A 26627-nucleotide genomic window follows, 5' to 3' on the forward strand; every position below is an offset into this window, starting at 1 on the left:
ATGTGCTGGCCAGGGCAGCAGTCGAACATTTTCTGTATCCAGAAAGGCCCGTATAGGACCTTCAATGTGCGGTCCTGCATTATCCTGTGAAATGTAGGGTTTCGCAGGGATCGAATGAAGGGTAGAGCCACGGGTCGTAACACATCTGAAATGTAACGTCCACTGTTCAAAGTGCCGTCAATGTGAACAAGAGCTGACCCAGACATGTACCCAATGGCACCCCATACCATGACGCCGTGTGATACGCCAGTATGGCGATGACGAATACACGCTTCCAATGTGCGTTCACCATGATGTCGCTAAACACGGATGCGACCATCATGATGCTGTAAACAGAACCTGGATTCATCCGAAAAAATGACGTTTTGCCATTCGTGCACCCAGGTTCGTCGTTGAGTACACCATAGCGGGCGATCCTGTCTGTGATGCAGCGTCAAGGGTAACCGCAGCCATGGTCTCCGAGCTGATAGTCCATGCTGCTGCAAACGTCGTCGAACTGTTCGTGCAGATGGTTGTTGTCTTGCAAACGTCCCCATCTGTTGACTCAGGGATCCGTTACAGCCTTGCGGATAAGATGCCCGTCATCTCGACTGCTAGTGATACGAGGCCGTTGGTATCCAGCATGGCATTCCGTATTACCCTCCTGTTCCCACCGATTCCATATTCTGCTAATAGCCATTGGATGTCGACCAACGCGAGCAGCAATGTCGCGATGCGATAAACCGCAATCGCGATAGGCTACAATGTGACGTTTATCAAAGTCGGAAATGTGATGGTACGCATTTCTCCTCCTTACACGAGGCATCACAACAACGTTTCACCAGGCAACGCCGGTCAACTGGTGTTTGTGTATGAGATATCGGATGGAAACTTTCCTCATGTCAGCACGTTGTAGGTGTCGCCACCAGCGCCAACCTTGTTTGAATGCTCTGAAAAGATAATCATTTGCATATCACAGCATCTTCTTCCTGTCAGTTAAATTTCGCGTCTGTAGCACGTCATCTTCGTGGTGTAGCAATTTTAATGGCCAGTAGTGTACTTAGCAACAGCCGCAAGATGGGGAGCCATAGCTTCTAGAACTCCCTGCAGTCTCCCGCCTCTTTCGGCGAACTGGGAGGACGCTTGCCGTGTCTCAGCGACAGGGTGAATGAACGGCGAGAGTAGTACGAGGGTGGACTCGGTCGAATGGCCATATAATGAAAGAGATGTCACAAAGAAATTCGCGAAATTGGATTATAAAATGTGTGAAGGAAATAATTCGTTGGTGTAGGAATGTTCAGTCGTATGTGGCGTTTTGAGTGCATAAACTTTCTCCGTATCGTCGAAGTGAATGATTGCGATATAGTTCCGCGAGTTTTCCATTGTTTGAAGCGGAGTCGCCGAAGTGGCGTCAAATCTAAAGACTTGCACCAGGCGAGCGGTCTACCCGACGGGACGTCCTCGTCACACGCCATTATTATTATAATAAACTAAGTTAAAGGACATCATCTTTTATTTCAAAAGTACTTTGCCATATTTTACAACTGAATTTTTTGGTACTAAATATTGAAAGTTTTGTAAAGTACAGTTAGGCTGCAGTCCTCCGCTGGCCGGAGTGGCCGAGCGGTTCTAGGCGCTACAATCTGGAACCGCGCGACCGCTACGGTCGCAGGTTTGAATCCTGCCTCAGGCATGGATGTGTAGTGATGTCCTTAGGTTAGTTAGGTTTAAGTAGTTCTAAGTTCTAGGGGACTGATGGCCTCAGAAGTTAAGTCCCATAGTGTTCAGAGCCATTTGAATCTTTTTTTGCAGTCCTCCGCAGATGGGGACGAGACGTCGGGTTTTGAAGTGAAATCCCTTACACTATGGCATAATAGCCCGGAATATTTTATTAAGTGTGACGATTCCGGCCATGAAAGTTTACATTTTACAACTATCAGTTTTACACTAAGATTACGAGAAAAGGATGTGGCAGCAAGATTCGTAGGCCACTGATGGCTGGGGAGACCTTGGGTTGTTCTCCCAACTAGTCGGAAAGGGGCTTCTTTCCTTTTACGCCACAGCACTACTCCACACAATGGTTGAGACCTGTCTACAAGTTGTGTTTTTAAAAAAAAGACGCACATTCCTACACGACGTAGGTCTGCTATTGGCCAAGAAACTACAAGAAAAGTTCGTACAGTTTTATGTCTCGAAACCAATACCTGTTGAGATATGCACTGCTGAAAGCCCGACGATCAGCCTGCAATATATCTTCACAAGACGCAGGAGTCACATGAGATGGCGTAGTAATACCACAATACGCACGTGTGGGCAATCGTAAATCGTCAACCAATTACGGGAGTGAGGCATCAGAATCGCTGCAGTACGAATGTATGGGCAGCAGTTGCCGGTCACGGACACAAAGGACCATGCACTTTACCGAACAGATTAACAGCTGCCGTGTATCAAGGATTTCAGCGCGATGAATTACCGACGCTGTTGGAGAACGTTACCCTTACAGAAAGACAGCCACTGTTGTTTGTACACGACGGCATACCACCCCATTTTCTACGGATTGTGCGACAGCATCTCACTGCAGCGTTTCATGGGCGATGGATTGATCGATGTGGTACGGTAGCTTAGCTCAAATGGTTGGCTCTGAGCACTATGGGACTTAACTGCTGAGGTCATCAGTCCGGTAGCTTAGCCTTCCCCTCCAATGGACGTGAATGCGTTGGATTCGTGACTATCTTTTTTTTTTAATCTCATTTTGTTCGCTTTTGTTCGTTGCATCCGCTCGTGGCGGACGACGAAAGACATCCGTTTAAGTTCGTTGTTGATCGATTAACTCAGTTTTTTTTTTTTGTTACAGAGGGCAGCTAACCCTCTGATCGAACACACTGAGCTACCGTGCCGGCGTAAAGAAATAAACATTTCACTCGAGGGAAGACTTGAACCAAGGACCTCTCATTCCGCAGCTGCTCACGCTAACCACGGGATCACAGCGCTCCTGACTATCGGGGCGTTTAAAGGCACTTGTGTCTGCCCAACCCATCGAAAATTTGCAGACGTTATAAGAGCAAGTGACCAACGAATGAAACCAGGTGTAATTGAAGGGGCGCCTGAGTCACGGCCAGGAAGTGATTAAGGATGTGTCAGAATGTGGGCAAACCAAGTGCAGCGCTGCTTCTAGTGTTTACTTGTACGTGATAAACATATGAGAATGAAGGGCAGATTCGCTCATATCTCAACAGATACTGGTTTCCGGACATATTATACGAACTTTTCTTGTAGTTCATAATGATGATGACGATAGTGGTGATGGTAGTTGTTGTGGATTGGCAGGAGAGTCAACCCCGTGTTATTAGAGGAAGCCGAAAGGCACGCGTTTTAGCTCACGCAGGCTGGCGTGAGGTCTGGAACAGGTCAAGGAAATTAGACTAGCAAAAAAGGACGTAGCTGTGGAATACTTAACTTTAATCCATAAATGGTGAACGTCGCTCTTGACGGTACATGTTTTACAGCATCAATAGTAACTGGTAATGGCGCCTTGCTAGGTCGTAGCAAATGACGTAGCTGAAGGCTATGCTAACCATCGTCTCGGCAAATGAGAGCGTATTTTGTCAGTGAACTATCGCTAGCAAAGTCGGCTGTACAACTGGGCGAGTGCTAGGAAGTATCTCTAGACCTGCCGTGTGGCGGCGCTCGGTCTGCAATCACTGATAGTGGCGACACGCGGGTCCGACGTATACTAACGGACCGCGTCCGATTTAAAGGCTACCACCTAGCAAGTGTGGTGTCTGGCGGTGACACCACAGTAGTGGTGTTGGTGGTGGACAGAAGGGACCCAGTAGCAGAACAAATCCTAGTTCTGATGTAATAGTACCAAGAGGGCCAACTAACTCCAAGTCTCTTCTTCCACCACCACAATTCTAACGGGTCACTGTCCAATCGACAGCGGCGACCTGGACTACAGCCGTGGGTGATGTAGAAAAACTTTGCTAGCACTTATATAGCTGCATACAGCATCAATTTCAGAGGAACACTTTAATGAACCTTAGAAGAGAATCTACCTTCTTTACATTCTGCTGATTCTTTATTTAACAAAATACGAAGTAGTTGTCGTTATCCATGGTGGTCCGTGCCTCTGTGGCGGAAAACCGATTTCATCTCTAAATCCTCTTAACTGTTTCACCAAATGGTGCAGTATTATCATAATATTCATTTTGCTTTTTTTCTCTAGGATTTGATTTCCTCGTAAAAAAAAAGAAAAAACGAACTTCTCAATTACCTTGCAAACACAATCGAAGTTGCAACGAATAACAGATCTACAATATCCGTATTAGTTGCTATTTGTGGTGGCACGTCGATTCGTTTATAAAACGAATCTATTTGTTCCAGTATACTCCCCTGTACCGCTAACCACTTAAAAAGGGGCTAGGTGGCTGATATCGATCGTGCTGATAGAAAATAAAAGTACAACTGGTGCTGTTATCCGATTGCAGGGTAGTCCCTTTTTATAAAAATGTGTGGCGTGATTGACTGTATAACGCGATCCCTGATTCTAAGGTGAGAGAGAATTCTCTTACTCTAAACACTGTCACGGGTCACGTATATACGAGAGCAGAATTCAAGGAGCAGGAATGACATTTCTCAGAGCTATTAAAGGAAAATTCTTTCCGTATCAGTGGAGTGCAACGAAGTAGAACGTTAGCAGTGAAGTAGGGGAAGAAAAACAAGTCAATATTAACAGCAATTTAGATCTATTTCTCAACAATAATTTAAAACATGAGAGCTGTTTACCGTCTTAGAAAGGACACTTGGACGGCAAACTATTTCAGTGACCGCTGAAGATGCTTCAAAATAAAGTGAAACACGTCCAGACTAAAGAAGACATACAATACAGTCGCATAAGACCGTGTATGTCAGATTTTACATGCGAAACAGTGACTACGCAACAGAGAAAAAAAAAAAAAAAAAAAAAAAAAAAAAAAAAAAAGCAAGATGCCTGGCTACACGATATGTCGGAGCGCCGATGTTGCTCATTATAGGACGGAAAGGAACACCTTCCTTGTGAATCTTCGGAAGGCCATATAACCTAGGGAGAACAGCACTATAGCTCTTCATCATCTTGCTTCTCTGTTGATTCCACAAATATGTCGGTGTGAACATCATATCAAGTACTCATCTGATTTTTTTACGTCGTTTGGAGGGACTGTGGTTGACTGACTCTGATACTTTAATGAGTTTCGATGTGGTCTCTCTCTCTCTCTTCACTCGTGTTCCTCTGTCTGATTCGTTGCGGTTAATAGAGGCTAGGTTTGGTGCTGAATTAACTAATCTCTTTCGGCAAGTGTTGACATCCACTTAACTTTTTATTCAGTGACCAATATTACGAGCAGACAGATGGAGTTGAAATGGGTAGTCCGTTGTCTCTTGTGATCGGAAATTTGTTTATGGAAGACTTTGAGGAACGTGAATTGGAGTCGGCGCCTTTGAAACTCGCCTGTTTCTTTAGATATGTTGACGATACCTTTGTTGTTTGGCCTCATGGTAGCGAGAATTTGAATGCCTTTGTAGAACATCTGAACTCGATCCACCCGAACATTCGTTTTACGATGGAGGTGGAAGAGGATGGTTGCCTTCCCTTTCTTGAATTGTTGGTTAGGAGGAAGGATGATGGATCATTGGGACATGCAGTCTACAGGAAACGTACTCACACCGACTTGTACTTACAGGCTAATAGTTGTCACCATCCGCCTCAGCGTGAAGGGGTACTTCGTACCTTGGTACACAGGGCACATGTCGTTTCTGACGCTGAGCTGTCTCATCTTGAAGTTACATTTCGTCAAAATGGTTATAGTGATAGACAGATTGAACGTGCGTTCTGCTATCGAACAACTGTACATCGGGTGATTGATGATAATTCTGAGTCGTCACCTAGGTCTACTGCCTTTTTGCCTTACGTAGGAAACACTTCCAACAATATCGGTCGTATTTTAGGGAAATACGATGTGAAATGTGTTTTCTGACCTCCATGTAAAATTAGAGCGCTTTCCAGTTCTCTTAAGGATGATATTGGTCTGCATAAGGCGGGTGTATATCGCATTCCTTGTAGCTGTGGCATGGCATATATTGGTCAAACTATCAGAACCGTGAAGGACCGATGTACTGAGCATAAACGGCACACACGATTACAGCAGCCAAGTAGATCTGCTATTGCCGAATATTGCTTGGATACTGGTCACCTATGTTATATAATAATACCGAGATATTGGCATGCACGTCCAGCTATTGGGACAGTGTTATTAAGGAGGCAGTTGAGATTAAATTAGCGAGCAACCTCGTTAACAGGGATGGAGGTTTTTGTTTAAACTCTGCTTGGAATCCGGCTCTCTCTCTCTTGTTAAAAAACAGAGGAACAGAGTCAATGCTACCTCACCTGCGAGTTCGTAGTCTCACTATCGATAGCTCTGACTTTGATCATCTTTGGTGGCATTAGTGTTCAGTGGGGATGTTATCTTTCCTGCATCAGTCCGAGAACCGAGGCTTTAAATTTGCATGTACGTCGCCTGTCTGTTGCCGTTTGCCTTGAAAATGGCGGGGTGTTCTCCCGCCGAAATATCGGCGGTCGCTGAAAGTCTTATCTGGCAGAATTCCCGGAAGTTATTTGAAAATTACCACATGTTAACGAAGAGTTTTACAAACTTACTGCACTGCTGTACTGCCGAGCCGTCACGTTTCTTACCTGCAACAGAGGAAAACAGAAATCTCAATTAATGTGATCCAAACAGTAAACACACACACAGACACACACACACACACACACACACACACACACACACACACACACACACACACGAGAGAGAGAGAGACAGATACACAAAGAGATCAGTGATCAAATCAGAGAATAAGTCGTGCAGCAGGAGAACGCAAGTAATTGCGTACCGAACTATGTACGACTGGACATTAAACAGAAGAGAAATGGTTTAAGATCTCTGTTAACCCTCTCGTGGGCAAAATTATTGAGCAGTTTTTTTAATGAATGGAGAGCAGATAGTAGTTAACAGATAGGTATATTTATCATACAGAATATCAAATTTGCTCCAACTGTGAAAGTGAGGTCACACAAAAAGGTGGTAAGTATTCTTCCCACTGCCCTTCCTTGGAGTTAAATGACAAAAACAACTTTTACAATATATGTCATATTTATTTGATAAATTTACTTCTCTTGTTACAATGATTGTTCACAATTACTTGCCATGAAATTTTCTGAAACATGGGTCTATGCAAAGCGGTATTTGACAATATGTACAAACAGTGAGTGCTCTTTTCCGCAGCTCTGGTACTACAATGACGGCACGTCCAGTAGGTTTCTCCTAAAATGGGTTGATGTTCCCCTACAGCCACATGACTAATATCTTCAGGTACTTTACCCCTTTTCGCCAGAAAGACAGGTTTTTTGGGATGAGAAGCCAGCGATCAATTGTCTAGCTAGATGGATCCTGTATGTGAGCTGATCATGCTGTCCACTTTCTCTTTTACTTATTTTCCACAGGATAAAACTGTTCACTGCAGCAACGTCCAACAGGAAATAAAATGTTCTGTGCCACCATTTTACAGAACGTCTGCCAATAGCATACCTTTCTCGTAATTGATCACACTTATCGACACGACCCATTATTTTGTTGTATTCTGCCACAACTTCAGGACAAGAAATCTCTGTACTAGTACCATCCTTGTTTTTCCTTTTCACTGTGGCTGTTTCTCATGGGTCATTAATTGAGGACAGGAAAGTGACTGGACGGTTATCCATCCATTTTACTGCAGAAGTGGCTCCTTTTGTTTCAAACTGGAATTCCCCTCGTTCCAATTTTACTTTTTCCTTCATAAATTTGAGTAAATCAAAAGTATTTACCTTATACTATAGCTTTGAGGAAAAAATCACAAAATGTCACGCAAACAGCACTGAAAGGCTCCTCTACAGAGCAACACTCAGCTATACACGCGAAGGTACAGCAAAAATGGCGGGAACTTCCGACTGGAAGTAGTACCCTATACTGTTCACTAGGTGGTAGCACCGTAAAGAGGTGGGAACTGTGAATCCCACGGGACTAGGAACGAGTCCATTGTAGTGGGAAGCATGTTTCCCACGGCTCACGAAAGGGTTAAAGATAGGTGTAAGTAATAGAAGGAAGTAATGCTTCCGGCGTATTCCTCGCTGAATGTGGACGCGCATTATGTGGTCTCAGTTGTCAGAAGAAATAAATAGTAGCCGGCGCACTTATGGAATTATGCGATGGGGCAGACACGGCGCGCGAGAAATGCGGAGGGGATAGCAGCCGAGAGCCCCCAGAAAAGAAGGCGCTCCTGGGAAATCTGTCCTCTGCACCCCGGCCTGCTTCTGTGCCGCGCCAGTTTTCCGGGCAGCGCGCCGCCGCGGGACATCAATTGCGCCGGCTACGGCCGCGGCTGGGAGGACAGAGTAGGACCGGCAGCAGGCAGGCAGGCAGGCCTTTGTGTCTCCCGTTACCTGCGTGGGCGGCGGCGCGGGCGACCTTGGGGGCCGGCAGAGCCGCCTCCCGCCTCTGGGGCAGTGGGGCGGCAGCGCCGAGCACTGTACCCGAGACAAGCGCAGTCCGGGACCGCAGCAGCGCACCATAGAGTAAATATCTCTGGAGTGAGCATTCACAGGCGCAGAACAGATTGTATGTTGTCAACATAACATACATTGCCGGCCTGGTCACGTGTTCTCGGGGCGTCGTGTCTCGTGTGTTCGACCGTATAGCACCCTGTATATGTAGAATGTCACTACATCCCTGATACAGACGGGTTCTTTTCGTACGTGTCAGGGATTATTTATATATGTTGCGCAGACATTCTAACAGTATCCATTTGATACCGGGAATAAACCAGTTACGTAACTTTTAAGGGAAAGTGATATTACATCCTGCTTCTTTGCAATAGGTGTCACAGTTCAGATGCACTCGATTTTTGGTAGTTTTCGGTATGATACGGCACTTTATAGTATTACAGAGCCTGACGTATGTTTTTGCAGTGATAGTCTTGCAAAACGACTTGACAGTACACTAGCACTTTTGCAAGTGTCCGAAAAACACTGAATTTGCTACACATTAGCGATTATATCCCTGCTAATTCGTCCTTTTTTTTCTGCTGTTTCTGCGTATTTATTTTCTAGTTTTTGCGACCTAAAGCACAATTTTTATTACTGGTGACACTTTGAAGTATTTATTTAACGCATTTTACGTACTTGCTCCCAGTTTATTAAATAAATAGTAGACTGAGTAATCTATATACATAATCGACAAGTCACTGATAAATGCATGGAGGATAGTACTTGCTGAAACAACTAACCATTCCCTTTCCTGTTCCACTAGCAAATTTAGGAGAGGAAGCGATTGTTTGAACACTTTTGTACGATCCGTAATATCTATTATATAATTATAAAATCGTAGAAAAATATTCAGAATCAAGCCTTAATTATAATGCGTCTCGAAATTTTTAAACATATACAGTGTCTCTTACTAATACGATAATTATAATTAGAGCTACATGGTATGTACCCATGAAAAGTTACTATCCCTCCTTTCACATATTTTTCTTTGCATCCATAGCAACAACAGTAATTCACCATCGCTATTACACTATCAACAAACGGTGAAACACAACAAAAACTCTTTATATTATAAACTTCAAACGCTGCAGAAAGCGCACACGCACAGCGAAGTCCCGAAAACACGTGACAATCCTGGTTTAATGTTGACAACATGCGCAGAACGCAATGCTCACCCCAGAGATATTTACTCTATGCACCGCACCAGTGAGTATATACACTGAAAAACGATTGTGTTACGGCTTCTCTATCGGCGTCTCACCTCCGTTACCAACGTTTATTTACCCTTTGTAGGGTACGAGAACTGAACTTCAGATTTAATTCTTCGCCTTTAATTTTCGTTCCTCCCAGACTTAACTCCATCGTCACTCCACACAATGTTTTCCACTATTCAATAGTCCAATGTTTAGGCTCCTTACACCAGAAATAGTTCAAATGGCTCTGAGCACTATGGGACTTAACGTCTGAGGTCATCAGTCCCCTAGACTTACAAAGGGAGGCCCCGAGTTTTGGATCGCGGATTTACTGCAAACTTCGTACACTCGTAGTACTCCATGAGGACAACAAAATGTGTAAGCAGTAGCGCAAACTTCTCAAGCGTTATTGACAAAATCTCAAGATAATTTCGGTCGTCGAATACATATCTGTACGCTGAGCTACCGTACCGGCACCACTCGGCCGCAGCCGCTTCATGGTTAAAATGGCCACGCACAGATATGTATTCGACGACCGAAATTATCTTGAGATTTTGTCAATAACGCTTGAGAAGTACGCGCTACTGCTTACACATTTTGTTGTACTCATGGTGTACTACGAGTGTACGAAGCTTGCCGTAAATCCGCGTTCCAAACGTCGTGGCCTCCCCTTGTTAGAACTACTTAAACCTAACTAACTTAATGACATCACACACATCCATGCCCGAGGCAGGATTCGAACCTGCGACCGTAGCAGCAGCATGGTTCCGGACTGAAGCGCCTAGGACCGCTCGGCCACAGTGACCGGCTCCTTACACCAAGCGAGGCGTCGTCTGGCATTTGCCGGCGTGGTGTGTGGCTTATGAGCAGCCGCTCGGCCATGAAATCCAAGTGTTCTCACCTCCCGCCTAACTGTCATAGTACTTGCAGTGGATCCTGGTGCAGTTTGGAATTCCTATGTGATGGACTGGATACATGTCTGCCTATTACACATTACGACCCTCTTCAACTGTCGGCGGTTTCTGTCAGTCAACAGACGAGGTCGGCCTGTACGCTTTTGTGCTGTACGTATTCCTCCACGTTGTAAGGCGTGTGTATTTCTATTGTATATTGTCAAACCATATGTAAGAGGCGTATATTTCTATTGTCAAACCACAATTTATGAAAGATGTTTATATTTTATTAATAGGATTAAGTAGGAATAATTAATATTTGTCATGTTGGAAATAATTGTGGTAGCAGGGAATGTCTGCAGCAGAAAGCACTGTTGGCGGGAGACACCGCACTTTAGCGTTCGTAGGAGGTCAGTAGTAAGCGAGATGTGAAGCGAGTCGGTAGCAGGTCTGAAGCGAGAGGTTGACAGGAGCGGTGTGCCGCCGACGGGGATGGCTGAAACGGTTCTAGGCGCTTCAGTCTGGAACTGCGAGACCGCTACGGTCGCAGGTTCGAATCCTGCCTCGGGCATGGATGTGTGTGATGTCCTTAGGTTAGTTAAGATTAAGTAGTTCTAAATTCTAGGGGACTGATGACCTCAGAAGTTAAGTCCCATAGTGCTCAGAGCCATTTTAACCATTTTTGAGCGGTGTGCCTGCCAGCCACCAGCTATGATTTACAAAAGATTATAAACGGATGTACAGAGGCATCAGCTAACTATTATCATAAGAGGAACTAATATTATTGAATTACTTTTTTGAGAAACTCAAGACTACTGAAGGTATGTTTGCGCAATGCTAGTTGTAAGATTATCGTAAAAAGTAAGTCCCATCTGAACGTTTGTAAAATCATTTCATTCAGAATATAATTAATTTTTGCCAGCAATATTGCATTACTGATTATAATCCATCCCAAAAACCATCAACGGAAACCTTTGCAAAATTTTATTGTTGTCAAGAAAAAGTTTAACTATGAATTACGTAACTTCAGTCAAATTAATTAAAGAATAACGTCAGCTTTGCTATTAAAGAATAACGTCAGCTTTGGTGATAAATACAGCCACTTATTATGACAGCCCACCAGCAGCTAATACAGTACAGTAAAACAGAGTAAGTACACTCCTGGAAATGGAAAAAAGAACACATTGACACCGGTGTGTCAGACCCACCATACTTGCTCCGGACACTGCGAGAGGGCTGTACAAGCAATGATCACACGCACGGCACAGCGGACACACCAGGAACCGCGGTGTTGGCCGTCGAATGGCGCTAGCTGCGCAGCATTTGTGCACCGCCGCCGTCAGTGTCAGCCAGTTTGCCGTGGCATACGGAGCTCCATCGCAGTCTTTAACACTGGTAGCATGCCGCGACAGCGTGGACGTGAACCGTATGTGCAGTTGACGGACTTTGAGCGAGGGCGTATAGTGGGCATGCGGGAGGCCGGGTGGACGTACCGCCGAATTGCTCAACACGTGGGGCGTGAGGTCTCCACAGTACATCGATGTTGTCGCCAGTGGTCGGCGGAAGGTGCACGTGCCCGTCGACCTGGGACCGGACCGCAGCGACGCACGGATGCACGCCAAGACCGTAGGATCCTACGCAGTGCCGTAGGGGACCGCACCGCCGCTTCCCAGCAAATTAGGGACACTGTTGCTCCTGGGGTATCGGCGAGGACCATTCGCAACCGTCTCCATGAAGCTGGGCTACGGTCCCGCACACCGTTAGGCCGTCTTCCGCTCACGCCCCAACATCGTGCAGCCCGCCTCCAGTGGTGTCGCGACAGGCGTGAATGGAGGGACGAATGGAGACGTGTCGTCTTCAGCGATGAGAGTCGCTTCTGCCTTGGTGCCAATGATGGTCGTATGCGTGTTTGGCGCCGTGCAGGTGAGCGCCACAATCAGGACTGCATACGAACGAGGCACACAGGGCCAACACCCGGCATCATGGTGTGGGGAGCGATCTCCTTCACTGGCCGTACACCACTAGTGATCGTCGAGGGGACACTGAATAGTGCACGGTACATCCAAATCGTCATCGAACCCATCGTTCTACCATTCCTAGACCGGCAAGGGTACTTGCTGTTCCAACAGGACAATGCACGTCCCCATGTATCCCGTGCCACCCAACGTGCTCTAGAAGGTGTAAGTCAACTACCCTGGCCAGCAAGATCTCCGGAACTGTCCCCCATTGAGCATGTTTGGGACTGGATGAAGCGTCGTCTCACTCGGTCTGCACGTCCAGCACGAACGCTGGTCCAACTGAGGCGCCAGGTGGAAATGGCATGGCATCCGTTCCACAGGACTACATCCAGCATCTCTACGATGGGAGAATAGCAGCCTGCATTGCTGCGAAAGGTGGATATACACTGTACTAGTGCCGACATTGTGCATGCTCTGTTGCCTGTGTCTATGTGCCTGTGGTTCTGTCAGTGTGATCATGTGATGTATCTGACCCCAGGAATGTGTCAATAAAGTTTCCCCTTCCTGGGACAATGAATTCACGGTGTTCTTATTTCAATTTCCAGGAGTGTATATTCATGTCGCAGTTCGATGTAGCAGTCAGATGGCGATCCAGTAACAGTAAAAAAGGTAAAGAACAGTTTTAAGTTATTGCAGGTAACGACTGAGGGCCACGACGACGACACATTCTATGTTTCGTCGAAATAATCAGAAAATCACTTTTAATAAGCAGCATTTAACTTTGCATGCGAAGATTGAGAAATAGAATTAATTTCAAAGGGAAGATTTCATTTGTTATTATTAAGCAAGAGATAGAAATTCTAAGGGAAGGTTTCATAGGTTATTGTAGAAGGGAAGGTTGCTTAACAAAAGAGATATAGAGGAGACGGGAAGGTTTCAACGTTTCCACTTCACTATCGCATCGGAAACAGTGCACTTAGGGATGTTTGCCACAGTAGATGGCGCTGACATATGAAAATTCCTCTGGCCACGTTCATTGCGTTCCTTGTGTGTTGCAGGCTGTGTCACTGATGCAGCGTACTGTACGCAGCAGAATGCTTTGGTATTCATGTTCGGAACAACCTGAGATGGTGTTTTAAGTAGTTCTAAGTTCTAGGGGACTTATGACCTAAGATGTTGAGTCCCATAGTGCTCAGAGCTGAGCCATCTGCTTGGCCGTACACAAACACTATCTCTGCATATTTCCGACATGAATACCGGACCATTCCGCTGCTTAAGTACGCTGCGTCCATCACACAGCCTGCAACACACAAGGGACACACGGCATGTGGTCAGACGAACTTTCATTCGTCAACGCCATCTACCGTGTCAACGATACATTTCTGAACAAATGTTCCTAGGACCCTTTTCCCTCCATTTCCAATCAGGAATCAATCCCTGCATTATTAATGTTCACCATTTATATGCAATATTCAAGAAAAAACAGCTGAAAATAAGAATAAATTCTCGAGACGCGTTGTGCTTATCAAAATAGATCATTCATAAAGTGAGTGGTAGCGGAAGTTCATTTTCTTGGTGAGAAATACCCTTATAGCTTTGACAAAGATATGAATAGGACGTGGCTTCACACAACTCACTGCCAAGGTGGAAATTCTGTATAGTGCAATTACGTTTAGCTTGCAATTAGCAGTGCGTACGCCGTGCGTGACCCATAGTATAGCCTGAGATGGACATCTAAGCAATGAGGATATGCTTTATTAACGCAACACTTTAGCACCGTCTTAATGGTCCATTATTACGGAATATGTAGTCGCGCCATCTCTCTCTGATATGGAACAGAGGTCACACTGTGACTCCAAAATCAGTATTGGCTTCTACATGATATCTGAGATGTGTGTTAAACCCCAGTTCCTATGTCAACACTATTTAAAAATTTAATTATAAACTGAAAGTTCAGTACCATCAGCTAAAACACAGTACTCTCATATGTCTGCCTGTCACACACAGTGAGAGCGGATGGTTTCACTCAGAGATTAACTTCGTATTCCTAAAGCGTGAAGATTAGGCAGAAAACTGATACTGTTAAGTATTAATAGTAAGCGTTTCTTAAATATTCAGAGAGATTTCAGAAAATGAAATATCGTTATGTTCTAGTAGTCGTTTGAAAGGACACAGTAACGGTAGCTCCAGCTCGATGACGTAATTTAACTCCGTTTAATCACCCTGCCTCGCTTGAACACAGCATCTAAATTTTGTACTAAATGTAAATAATGTTTTTGAACCTTATCACAGTTGGAACAAAACCGTCGTCGTACTTTAAACACTGGAAAGTCTGTAACCTAGAAGAGCTCTCTGAAAATGGATTGTGGGAAACCCAGCAGAGAAGAGCATCAAAACGTTTGACATGTGGTGCTGTACAAGGATACTGAAAATTAGATGGACATAATATAATGAATGAGAAGGTCCTCTGCTGAACCGGCGAAGAAAGGAACATATGGGAAACATTGAGAAGAAGGGTCAGCATGATACGAGATATATAAGACATTGAGGAATAACTTGTGTGGTACTAGAGGGAGCTTTAGAGGGTAAAACTGTAGGGGAAGACAGAGACTGGAATACACCCAACAAATAATTGACAACATAGGGCACAAGTCTTACCGTGAGACAAAGAGGTTGTCACAAGAAAAGAACTCATGGCGAGTCGCACTGAACCAGTTACACTGATGACTAAGGAAAAATCTAACATGGGACAAGTGCAGTGAAATATACGTCTGCTAAGGCCTCCCATTGGGTAGACCAGTCGCCTGGCGCAAGTATTTTTAGCTGGCGCCACTTCGGCGACTTGCGCGTCGATGAGGATTGGATGATGATGAAGATAACACCCACACCTGGGTGGAGAAACTGACACAGGCAGGAACTGAACCCAGGCCCCTTGCATGGCATTATACTGTGCTGCCCACTCAGGTATGGACGTGCACAAGGAAAAAGTATAATTAATCATTGCAGATGTTCCCATGCTGCTCGTTTCCAACAGTGGTGCAACATGAGCAACCAATTTATATACTGTTAGGTTTCACTCGTTTTTTAGATTATTAGTAACTTGTCCTCACCTAACTGGACCATTAATTACCACACTTTTAATTGCGACTCTAAGGCCTCAGTTGCGATTACATAATCTCTTAACCATTTATAGTACCATTAAATAAAGTCATATTATATAATTTCATATTATTCTATTTTATGTCTAAAACTTTTCTGCTTCAACATTTGATATTATGAACATTGTAACCTGTCTAGGTATAGAACACAGTAAACAAATAAAAAACTTCCAGCATCCAAAGGTTTCTAAAAATATTAGCAAAAACCTGTCAAACAGCATATAGATAATAATATGTATAAATCTGTAGATATAATTCTTTCTGTTTATGAATATGTTAAATTTGAAGTCCCTTCTTTTATATTAAAATGTAAAATGTGGCCACCTGCACATTTGCAGGAATATATATGACCCTTGGAGCAATTAAAACCAAATATTGTACATAAAGTAGTTGCTACTTGGGGATCAGCATTGTGTGGGGTTAGAACCTCCAAGCTCCGATAGGAGTGGATATATGGGTGAAAGGCTTTTTTCAACACCTGCCATCTAGGCTGCCCTGCCCAGCAGGCATGTTGTGTGGGTAGTATCGGCACGCACTGCAGGGGCTACACACGCGGCGGCTGTGCAGAGAAAGAGGGGAGGGAGGAGGAGATGGATAGTGAGAGGATGAGATGGACAGAGAAAGGGGGAGGAGGAAATGTACCAGAGGGGTTGGAGATCGTCATAGAGTGGGGGAGGAAAAGATGTGACCAATATATGTGCAATACACACACACACACACACACACACACACACACACACACACACACACACACACACACACGAGGCTGTAGATAAAAGTTTAGTAAATAAATGAATAAATAAATAAATGGTACTTGTACAAGCCACAGCTGGAAAATGTGGAATTCACGCATTCAAACTGTTTGCTTCAACCCATCAGTGAAAAGAAAAGAAGAAAAATAAAGTGTAGCTTCAGCGCGTCGGCTCACTCAGAATATAGCCGGAAGGTATATGGGCGGAACATCAGGTGAAGCTGCACGCGCGGGATTTAATGGATGAATTTTATCCTGACTTTCTTTGCACGACTGTAAGACCGAGTCAGTGGCGCTACGTGTCGGCGCGCTCACGTAGCAATTTGCAACAGTGCGAGTTATCCGTAGGACGCAGAAGGTCTAGAACCGCCGCGAGGGCCGGAAGGCGGCGATGGAGCGCCTATTTATACTGCTTATCCGGCGGTCTGGCACGCAGAGCGCTGGACGCAGGTTGCCTCGGCACGTGAGGCTGAGCTGCTTGCTAGCTGACTGCCTGGCCGGCTTGCGTCACCCATACGGGGCACAGGCGCGGGCAGCCCGGTCATCTGCACAGTGGAGCAGGTAGCGGCACGGCTCACAGGTACCAGAGCTCTACTGCAGGGTGGTAGCGATGTCGCCTCGACAGTGGAGTGGTTACTCGAGCTGCGAGTTCTCTGACAGCGAACAAGACCACAACGACTGTTCACTACAAATCGCGTCTACATCGGCAGTCCATAAGCTGCCTCACGGAGTGTGGCAGAGGGTACTTTGTGTACCAGTAGCACTGCTCCTCTTCCTATTCCAGTCGCGTACAGTTCACGGGAAGAACGATTGCTGGTAACCTTCGTGTGTACTCCAATCTCTATAATTTTACCTTCACCGTCTTTTCCCAGTGATATACGTAGGAGAAAGCACTATATTGGCTGACTCTTCTGCGAACGTACGCTCTCGGAACTTTAACAGAGGACCATACCGTGAGGCAGTACGCAACTCTTGAAGCACCTGCCAGTGCTGTTCCCTGAGCATCTGCATGACCCTTTAGGGCTTACTAAATGAACCTGTAACGAAACAGTGTTTCTCTTCTTCGGAGGCCGGCCGCTGTGGTCGAGCGGTTCTAGGCGCTTCAGTCCAGAACCATGCGGCTGCTACATTCGTAGGTTTGAATCCTGCCTCGGGCATTGATGTGTGTGATCTCCTTAGGTTAGTTAGGTTTAAGTAGCTCTAAGACCAGGGGAGTGATGACCTCAGATGTTAAGTCCCACAGTGCTTGGAGCCGCCTGAACCATTTTCTTCTCTGGATCTTTTGTACACTACTGGCCATTAAATTTCGCTACACCAAGAAGAATTGCAGATGATAAATTGGTATACATTGGTCAAATATATTATACTAGCACTGACATGTGATTAAATTATCACGCAATTTGGGTGCATAGATCCTGAGAAATCAGTACCCAGAACAACCAAATCTGGCCGTAATAACGGCCTTGATACGCCTGGGCATTGAGTCAAACAGAGCTTAGATGGCATGTACAGGTACAGCTGCCCATGAAGCTTCAACACGATACCACAGTTCATCAATAGTATTGACTAGCGTATAGTGACGAGCCAGTTGCCTGGCCACCATTGACCAGACGTTTTCAGTTGGTGAGAGATCTGGAGAATGTGTTGGCCATGGCAGCAGTCGAACATTTTCTGTATCCAGAAAGGCCCGTACAGCACCTGCAACATGCGGCGTGCATTATCCTGCTGAAATGTAGGGTTTCGCAGGGGTCGAATGAAGGGTAGAGCCACGGGTCGTAACACATTTGAAATGTAACGTCCCCTGTCCGAAGTGCCGTCAATGCGAACAAGAGGTGACCGAGACGTGTAGCCAATGGCACCCCATACCATCATGCCCGGTGTACGCCAGTATGGCGATGACGAATACACTCTTCCAATGTGCGTTCACTGCGATGTTGACAAACACGGATTCGACCATCATGATGATGTAAACAGAACCTGGATTTATCCGAAAAAATGACGTTTTGCCATTTGTGCACCCAGGTTGCTCGTTGAGTACACCATCGCAGGCGCTCCTGCCTGTGGTGCAGCGTCAAGGGTAACCGTAGCCGTGGTCTCCGAGCTGATAGTCCATGCTGCTGCAAACGTCGTCGAACTGTTCGTGCAGATGGTGGTTGTCTTGCAAAACGTCCCCATCTGTTGACTCAGGAATCGAGACGTGGCTGCACGATCCGTTACAGCCATGCGGATAAGATGCCTGTCATCTCGACTGCTAGTGACACGAGGCCGTTGGGATCCAGCATGGCGTTCCGTATTACCCTCCTGAGCCCACCGATTCCATATTCTGCTAACAGTCACTGGATCTCGACCAATGCGAGCAGCAATGTCGCGATACGATAAACGGCTATCGCGATAGGCTACAATCCGACCTTTATCAAAGTCGGAAACGTAATGGTACGCATTTCTGCTCTTTGCACAAGGCATCACAACAACGTTTCACCAGGAAACGCCGGTCAACTGCCGTTTGTGTACGAGATATCGGTTGGAAACTTTCCTCATGTCAGCACGTAGGTGTCGCCACCGGCGCCAACCTTGTGTGAATATGTGAATGCTCTGAAAAGCTAATCATTTGCATATCACACCATCTTCTTCCTGTCGGTTAAATTTCGCGTCTGTAGCACGTCACCTTCGTGGTGTAGCAATTTTAATGGCCAGTAGTGTATTTCATCCTTGGTCCTATCTGGTACGGATCCCATGCTGAGAAGCAACATTCTTGGTCGAAAGAGTTTCTACAAGATACTCTCTTTGTTCGTGGACTACGTTTCCCGAAGGTTATTTCAACGAATCTCAGTCGTGTATCTGCCTTACTTGCGAATAATGTCATGTGGTCGTTGAAATTCGAATAGCTCCGTACGCATACTCCTAGATATTTAATGGAAGTAACCCAAAGAAAACTGAGGGCCTGTTACATGATCTGTTTACTTGCCGGAAGTTAAAGGCACCAGAGGGGCAGATCTGACGTTGCGTTTGAAATGGAAGCAAGACCGCAGAAAAATCGAGACACTTTCACAGGATTTGTCGACCTCGAGAAAATGTTCGACAATGTCCAATGGTCCACTACGTTCGAAAATCCGAGAAAGTTTGGGGTGTGCTATAGGGAACGACGGTAATATACAAAATGTACAACAACCAAGAGGAAGAAAAGATAAGACATTCTGACCAAGAATGAAGTTCTCGTATCAAAATGGGTGTAACACAAGGATGCAGCCTTTCGCCATTACTGTTGAATCTAAACATTGAAGAGACTGACGAAAACAAAAGAAAGCTTCAGGAGAGGAACTAAAATTCAAGGAGAAAAAATGTGAATGACAAGATCCGCTGATGACATAGCTGTCATCTGTAAAAAGAGACGAAGAACTGCATGTGTTGAATGAACAGTCTAATGAGTACAGTTTCATAGTAAATCGAAGAATGAGAAGTAGCAGAAATGAGAACAGCGAGAGATTAATAACACAATTGGTGATCACGAAGTACATGAAGTTACGGCATTCTGCTAAATAGGCAGCTTACCCTCTGACGGACGGAGAAAGAACGACATAAATAGCACACTAGCACTGGCAAAAAGGGCATTCCTGACCGACAGAAGTCCACTAATACAGGGTGGTCCACTGATAGTGACCGGGCCAAATATCTCACGAAATAAGCGTCAAACGAAAAAACTACAAAGAACGAAACTCATCTAGCTTGAAGGGGGAAACCAGATGGCGCTATGGGCCCGCTAGATGGCGCTGCCATAGGTCAAACGGATATTAACTGCGTTTTTTTTAATAGGAACCCCCATTTTTATTACACATTCGTATTGTACGTAAAGAAATACGAATGTTTTAGTTGGACCACTTTTTTCGCTTTGTGACAGATGGCGCTGTAATAGTCACAAACGTACAAGTACGTGGTATCACGTAACATTCCGCCAATGAGGACGGTATTTGCTTCGTGATACATTACCCGTGTTAAAATGGACCGTTTACCAATTGCGGAAAAGGTCGATATCGTGTTGATGTCTGGCTATTGTGATCAAAATACCCAACGGGCGTCTGCTATGTATGCTGCTCGGTATCCTGGACGACATCATCCAAGTGTCCGGACCGTTCGCCGGATAGTTACGTTATTTAAGGAAACTGGAAGTGTTCAGCCACATGTGAAACGTCAACCACGACCTGCAACAAATGATGATGCCCAATTTCTATGCAGCAGGAATTGCATGGCGACGACTTTGAACGTCGTGTACAGTTCTGCCACTGGGTACAAGAGAAAATACGGGACGATGACAGATTTTTGGCACGCGTTCTACTTAGCGACGAAGCGTCATTCACCAACAGCGGTAACGTAAACCGGCATAATATGCACTATTGGGCAACAGAAAATCCACGATGGCTGCGACAAGTGGAACATCAGCGACCTTGGCAAGTTAATTTATGGTGCGGCATTATGGGAGGAAGGATAATTGACTCCTGTTCTATCGATGGCACTCTAAATGGTGCAATGTATGCTGATTTCCTACGTAATGTTCTACCGATGTTACTACAAGATGTTTCACTACATGCCGGAATGGCGATGCACAACCAACACGATGGATGTTCGGCACATAGCTCGCGTGCGGTTGAAGCTGTATTGAATGGCATAGTTCATGACAGGTGGATTGATCGTCGAAGCACCATACCATGGCTCGCAGGTTCACTGGATCTGACGTCCCCGGATTTCTTTCTGTGGGGAAAGATGAAGGATATTTGCTATCGTGATCCACCGACAACGCCTGACAACATGCGGCAGCGCATTGTCAATACATGTGCGAACATTACGGAAGGCGAACTACTCGCTGTTGAGATTAATGTCGTTACACGTACTGCCAAATGCATTGAGGTTGACGGACATCATTTTGACCATTTATTGCATTAATGTGGTATTTACTGGTAATCACGCTGTAACAGTATGCGTTCTCAGAAATGATAAGTTCACAAAGGTACATGTATCACATTGGAACAACCGTAATAAAATGTTCAAACGTACCTACGTGCTGTATTTTAATTTAAAAAACCTACCTGTTACCAACTGTTCGTCTAAAATTGTGAGCCATATGTTTGTGACTATTACAGCGCCATCTATCACAAAGCGAGAAAAGTGGTCCAACTAAAACATTCATATTTCTTTACGTACTACACGAATATGTAATAAAAATGGGGGTTCCTATTTAAAAAAAAAAAACAGTTGATATCCGTTTGACCTATGACAGCGCTATCTAGCGTGCCAAACCATAGCGCCATCTAGTTTCCCCATTCAAGCTATACAAGTTTCGTTCTTTGTAGCTTTTTCGTTTGACGCTTATTTCGTGAGATATTTGGCCCAGTCACCATCAAAGGACCACCCTGTATCAAACGTAGGCCTTAATTTGAGGAAGAAGTTTCTCAGAATATACTTTTGGAGAACGGAATTGGATGATAGTGAAACGGACTACGGGAATACTGGAACAGAAGAGAATCGAAGCATTTGAGATGTGGTGCTACAGACGAATGTCGAAAATTAGATGGACCGAAAACGTAAGGAGTGAAGAGGTTCGGCGCTGAATCGGAGAGGAGAGGAATATGTGGAGACACTGACAAGGAGAAGGGACAGGATGCTAGGACATCTGTTAACACATCAGGCAATGACTTCCCTCGTACTAGAGTGATCTGTAGAGGGTAGAAAGTGTAGAGGGAAAACAAAACAAAATGCCTCTAGTTTTGTGTGTCTATTGGATGAACTATTCCTAAAAACGGAAATGACCTGTGCCTTTTTTCAGTCATCAGAAACATTTCACTCCTCCACAGAAACCTATGGTACACAGTTAATAGAAGACGGACAAGTTATTTCGCATACTCTTCCTATAATAGAATGTTATCCCGTCAGATGGGGCTTTCCTGTGCTGAGAGATTTCAGTAGCTTTTCTATCGCTTGGTCAGTTATTTCGTTATCTGTCATTTCGCCATTCGTGAGACTATTTAAGGAGGAACGACAGTGCGACCCTCCTCTTTGAAACAGTTTTGGGATAAAATGTTTAGTATTTCTGTCTTTTCTACGTCATTCTCTGTTTCATTGCCACTATGGTCAGGGAGTGTCTGGACATAAGACTTTGATCAATTTACTGACTTAACATACGCCGAAAACATATTAAAATTTTCTATCAAGTTGGTAGGTTGAGTTGTACTTTGTGCTTACGAGAAGTGTAGCAGCAGTGATCCACAAAACAGTCGTCCACTTTCACTGAAGGAATGACCTCATCCATACCATCCAACATCAATTGCCAAAAAATTGACCATGCGCAACCCCTACTTGCGCTTTTCTCAAATGACGTCCTGAAAGACAAGGGCCAAGGCATTCCACCACTTTATATATTTTTATTTATGCCAATATACGTTTCGATCTTTCACCTATCTTCAGTTCACGTAGTCCATATTTCGGTATTCAGTTCCTACATCGTTTTAACATCAACTACAATCTGAATGATATAGCTGATCTTTACAAAATATTTTTGTTTAGTTATTCTGCTTGATGCATTGCACACTCAGGTTTATTACTCTGCAGATGTGCTTACATTCTACCGTGCTTGTTGTTGTTACGATTTGTGTGTTTATAATAGTGGCACCAATTTGTATGTTTCACACACAACAGCGAAGCAGCTCGCCATAATGCTGACATCTTAGTTTACATCGGAAACTTACGTTTACGGCCAAAGTTATCGTTTATTTATAGTCTCTGAAAGTATTATGTCTAGTTTCAGTTTCTGTATGACTAAAGAATTGAAATCGCACTTGTGCATCCGCAAATGACATCCTAATGACCAACCAGATAGTCAATAAAAGTTTTCTAAGGAATTTCCACAATTCACTTTTACAATGAGACACGAAGTGCAACCATGAAAAAACATAATACTAAAATGGCTCTAAGCACATTGGGACTTAACGTCTGAGGTCATCAGGCCCCTAGACTGAGAACAACTGAAACCTGACTAACCTAAGGACATCACACACATCCATGCCCGAGGCAGGAGTCGAACCTGCGACCGTAGCAGCCGCGTGGTTCCAGGCTGAAGCGCCTAGAGCCGCTCGGCCATAATATTAATCATAAATAAAATGGAAGACCATATATTTCTAAGGCATTATCAAATATGAGCCCATCCAATGCATATGGCACTTTTACATCTTGTAAATCAGTTGTTCTGCCTTTATTCTCTGCAAATGTCACTCCAGCTGTGAGTAAAATATTTTATATTAGTTCTTTTGTACATAATGTACATTATTTTTTAAGCAAATATTTCCAAAGACAGCGCGCAGAATCCCGGTTTTGAGGGGGGAGTCTTGGTGCTCGGTTCCTATTTGAGCTAGTAACATGGTGTAAAAACTTTTTATTTAAAAAATGAACATGAACAATCACAATCGCAAGAAACTTCTTTTTTCATTAGGTTACCGGTTTCGGTCTGTTTTAGACGATCTTCACACTACGCACCATGATGGTACACGGTGGCTACGACTCCACGACGGCAGTTGGAAGTTTCTTGCGGTTGTGACAGTTCATGTTCATTTTTAAGTAATTAAAAAAAACCGCTGTACTCTAAGAGAAATGTTTTCAAAAATTACAAAAAAGTTTTTCCTTTAACCCGGACCAGCGGCCATTTGTATAGCCATTCAAACATCTGTCTTAATGTAGTTATGTTACAGTATATCAAGCACAGTTTGAACGACGAACCGGAGCTGTAAGAGTCCAAAAATGGTTGAAATGGCTCTGACCACTATGGGACTCAACTGCTGTGGTCATCAGTCCCCTAGAACTTAGAACTACTTAAACCTAACTAACGTAAGGACATCACACAACACCCAGTCATCACGAGGCAGAGAAAATCCCTGACCTCGCCGGGAATCGAACCCGGGAAAGGCGTGAGAAGCGAGAACGCTACCGCACGACCACGGTGTACGAAGCGCGCCATGGTATACTTGAGACTCGCACAAATCCACTCAAGCTTTGCACTAAGCAGATAAAATGGATAAAGCTGAAACAAAATTTTTGTATCCAATAATCTTTACCCGTTGTTGAGATACGATGGTATAAAGTGAAGCTAGATGCAGCACGTAAAATATGTTCTTACCTGAATTGAATGCGCGGTAACGACTTAAAGTGAATCAGATAAATAAATGCCTTATTGCGTTAAATCTGAACACTCGTTTTCGAAAATCTACCTTCAATCGGTTCTTACGTCCAAAAAAACACTTTTTTTAGGCGCAACTATTCTATGTTTCAAACTTGTCGAATCGGTCCAAATTTTGAAGGAAGTACAGATATACGTAATTGGTTAAAATGGCTCTGAGCACTATGGGACTTAACATCTGAGGTCATCAGTCCCCTAGAACTACTTAAACCTGACTAACCTAAGGACATCACACACATCCATGCCCGAGGCAGGATTCGAACCTGCTACCGTAGCGGTCGCGCGGTTCCAGGCTGAAGCGCCTAGAACCGCTCGGCCACACCGGCCGGCTTACACGTAATTAACGGACGTCCTGTTTTGTAATAGATTCATCTGTTGACACGATATAAGCAACATGGTCCGAAAGACAATTAAAAAAACCTATTCCTGATCACTCTTCGTCGGAGTCAACTAAAACATACCGAGTGATCAAAAAGTCAGTATAAATTTGAAAACTGAATAAATCACGGAATAATGCAGATAGAGAGCTACAAATTGACACACATGCTTGGAATGACATGGGGTTTTATTACAACAAAAAAGATACAAAAGTTCAAAAAATATCCGACAGATGGCGCTTCATCTGATCAGAATAGCAATAATTAGCATAACAAAGTAAGACAAAGCAAAGATGATGTACTTTACAGGAAATGCTCAATATGTCCACCATCTTTCCTCAACAATAATTGCAGTCGAGGAATAATGTTGTGAACAGCACTGTAAAGCATGTCCGGAGTTAAGGTGACGCATTGGCCTCGGATGTTGTCTTTCAGCATCCCTAGACATGAGGGTCAATCACGATACACTTGCTAACACCCAATGTGGCTTTCGACCTTCCTTCTCTGCTGATGACCAACTCCTCCGCCTCACTCATCTCCTCTCCCTCCAGCTCAACTCCCGTCGCTCCGCCGTTTTCGTCTCCCTTGACCTCGAAAAGGCCTACGACCGTGTCTGGCATCCCGGTCTCCTGTTTAAACTCCCTTCCTATCAACTACATCCGTCTGATGGCCTCCTTCCTCTCCCACCGCCCCTCCTATGTTACCATCCATAATGCCAATTCCCACACCTTCTACCCCTCTGCAGGTGTGCCCCAGGGCTCTGTCATCTCCCCTCTCCTCCACCTCCTGTACACGGAGGGATCCGTACCAGATCGGGTTGACGGAGGAGATAGAGAAGATCCAAAGAAGAGCGGCGCGTTTCGTCACAGGGTTATTTGGTAACCGTGATAGCGTTACGGAGATGTTTAACAAACTCAAGTGGCAGACTCTGCAAGAGAGGCGCTCTGCATCGCGGTGTAGCTTGCTCGCCAGGTTTCGAGAGGGTGCGTTTCTGGATGAGGTATCGAATATATTGCTTCCCCCTACTTATACCTCCCGAGGAGATCACGAATGTAAAATTAGAGAGATTAGAGCGCGCACAGAGGCTTTCAGACAGTCGTTCTTCCCGCGAACCATACGCGACTGGAACAGGAAAGGGAGATAATGACAGTGGCACGTAAAGTGCCCTCCGCCACACACCGTTGGGTGGCTTGCGGAGTATAAATGTAGATGTAAATGTAGATGTAGATGAGATGCCCCAACCCCCCCCCCCTCCAGTACACCTCTTGCAATATGCTGATGACACCGCATTCCTCGCCCTCGCTCCTACCCTCCAACGGTTCCAACGCCTTCTCCAGAATCACCTTGACCTTTTTGCTGCATGGTGTAACCAGTGGCTCCTGAAACTCAATCCTTCCAAGACCCAGGCAATCATCGTAGGTCGTACCACTCGCTCCTTCCGGCTCCTGGATTTCTCCCTTACTGTCTGCGCCCGTCCTGTCCGCCT

General features: G+C 44.9%; 1 protein-coding gene across 1 annotated transcript in view; it reads right to left on the bottom strand.

Annotated features, from left to right (window-relative positions):
• The window catches only part of LOC126136093 (uncharacterized), a 118136-nt gene that overhangs the window by 26492 nt on the left and 65017 nt on the right, over positions 1-26627 (bottom strand). The window contains exons 4-5 of the mRNA XM_049915204.1: positions 8495-8636; positions 6643-6709 (exon numbers count right to left, since the gene is read on the bottom strand). Coding sequence (XP_049771161.1) covers positions 6643-6709; positions 8495-8636 — 209 coding nt within the window. The remainder of the gene's footprint in view (positions 1-6642; positions 6710-8494; positions 8637-26627) is intronic.

Source organism: Schistocerca cancellata, chromosome 1, assembly GCF_023864275.1.
Source record: "Schistocerca cancellata isolate TAMUIC-IGC-003103 chromosome 1, iqSchCanc2.1, whole genome shotgun sequence".
NCBI lineage: Eukaryota > Metazoa > Arthropoda > Insecta > Orthoptera > Acrididae > Schistocerca > Schistocerca cancellata.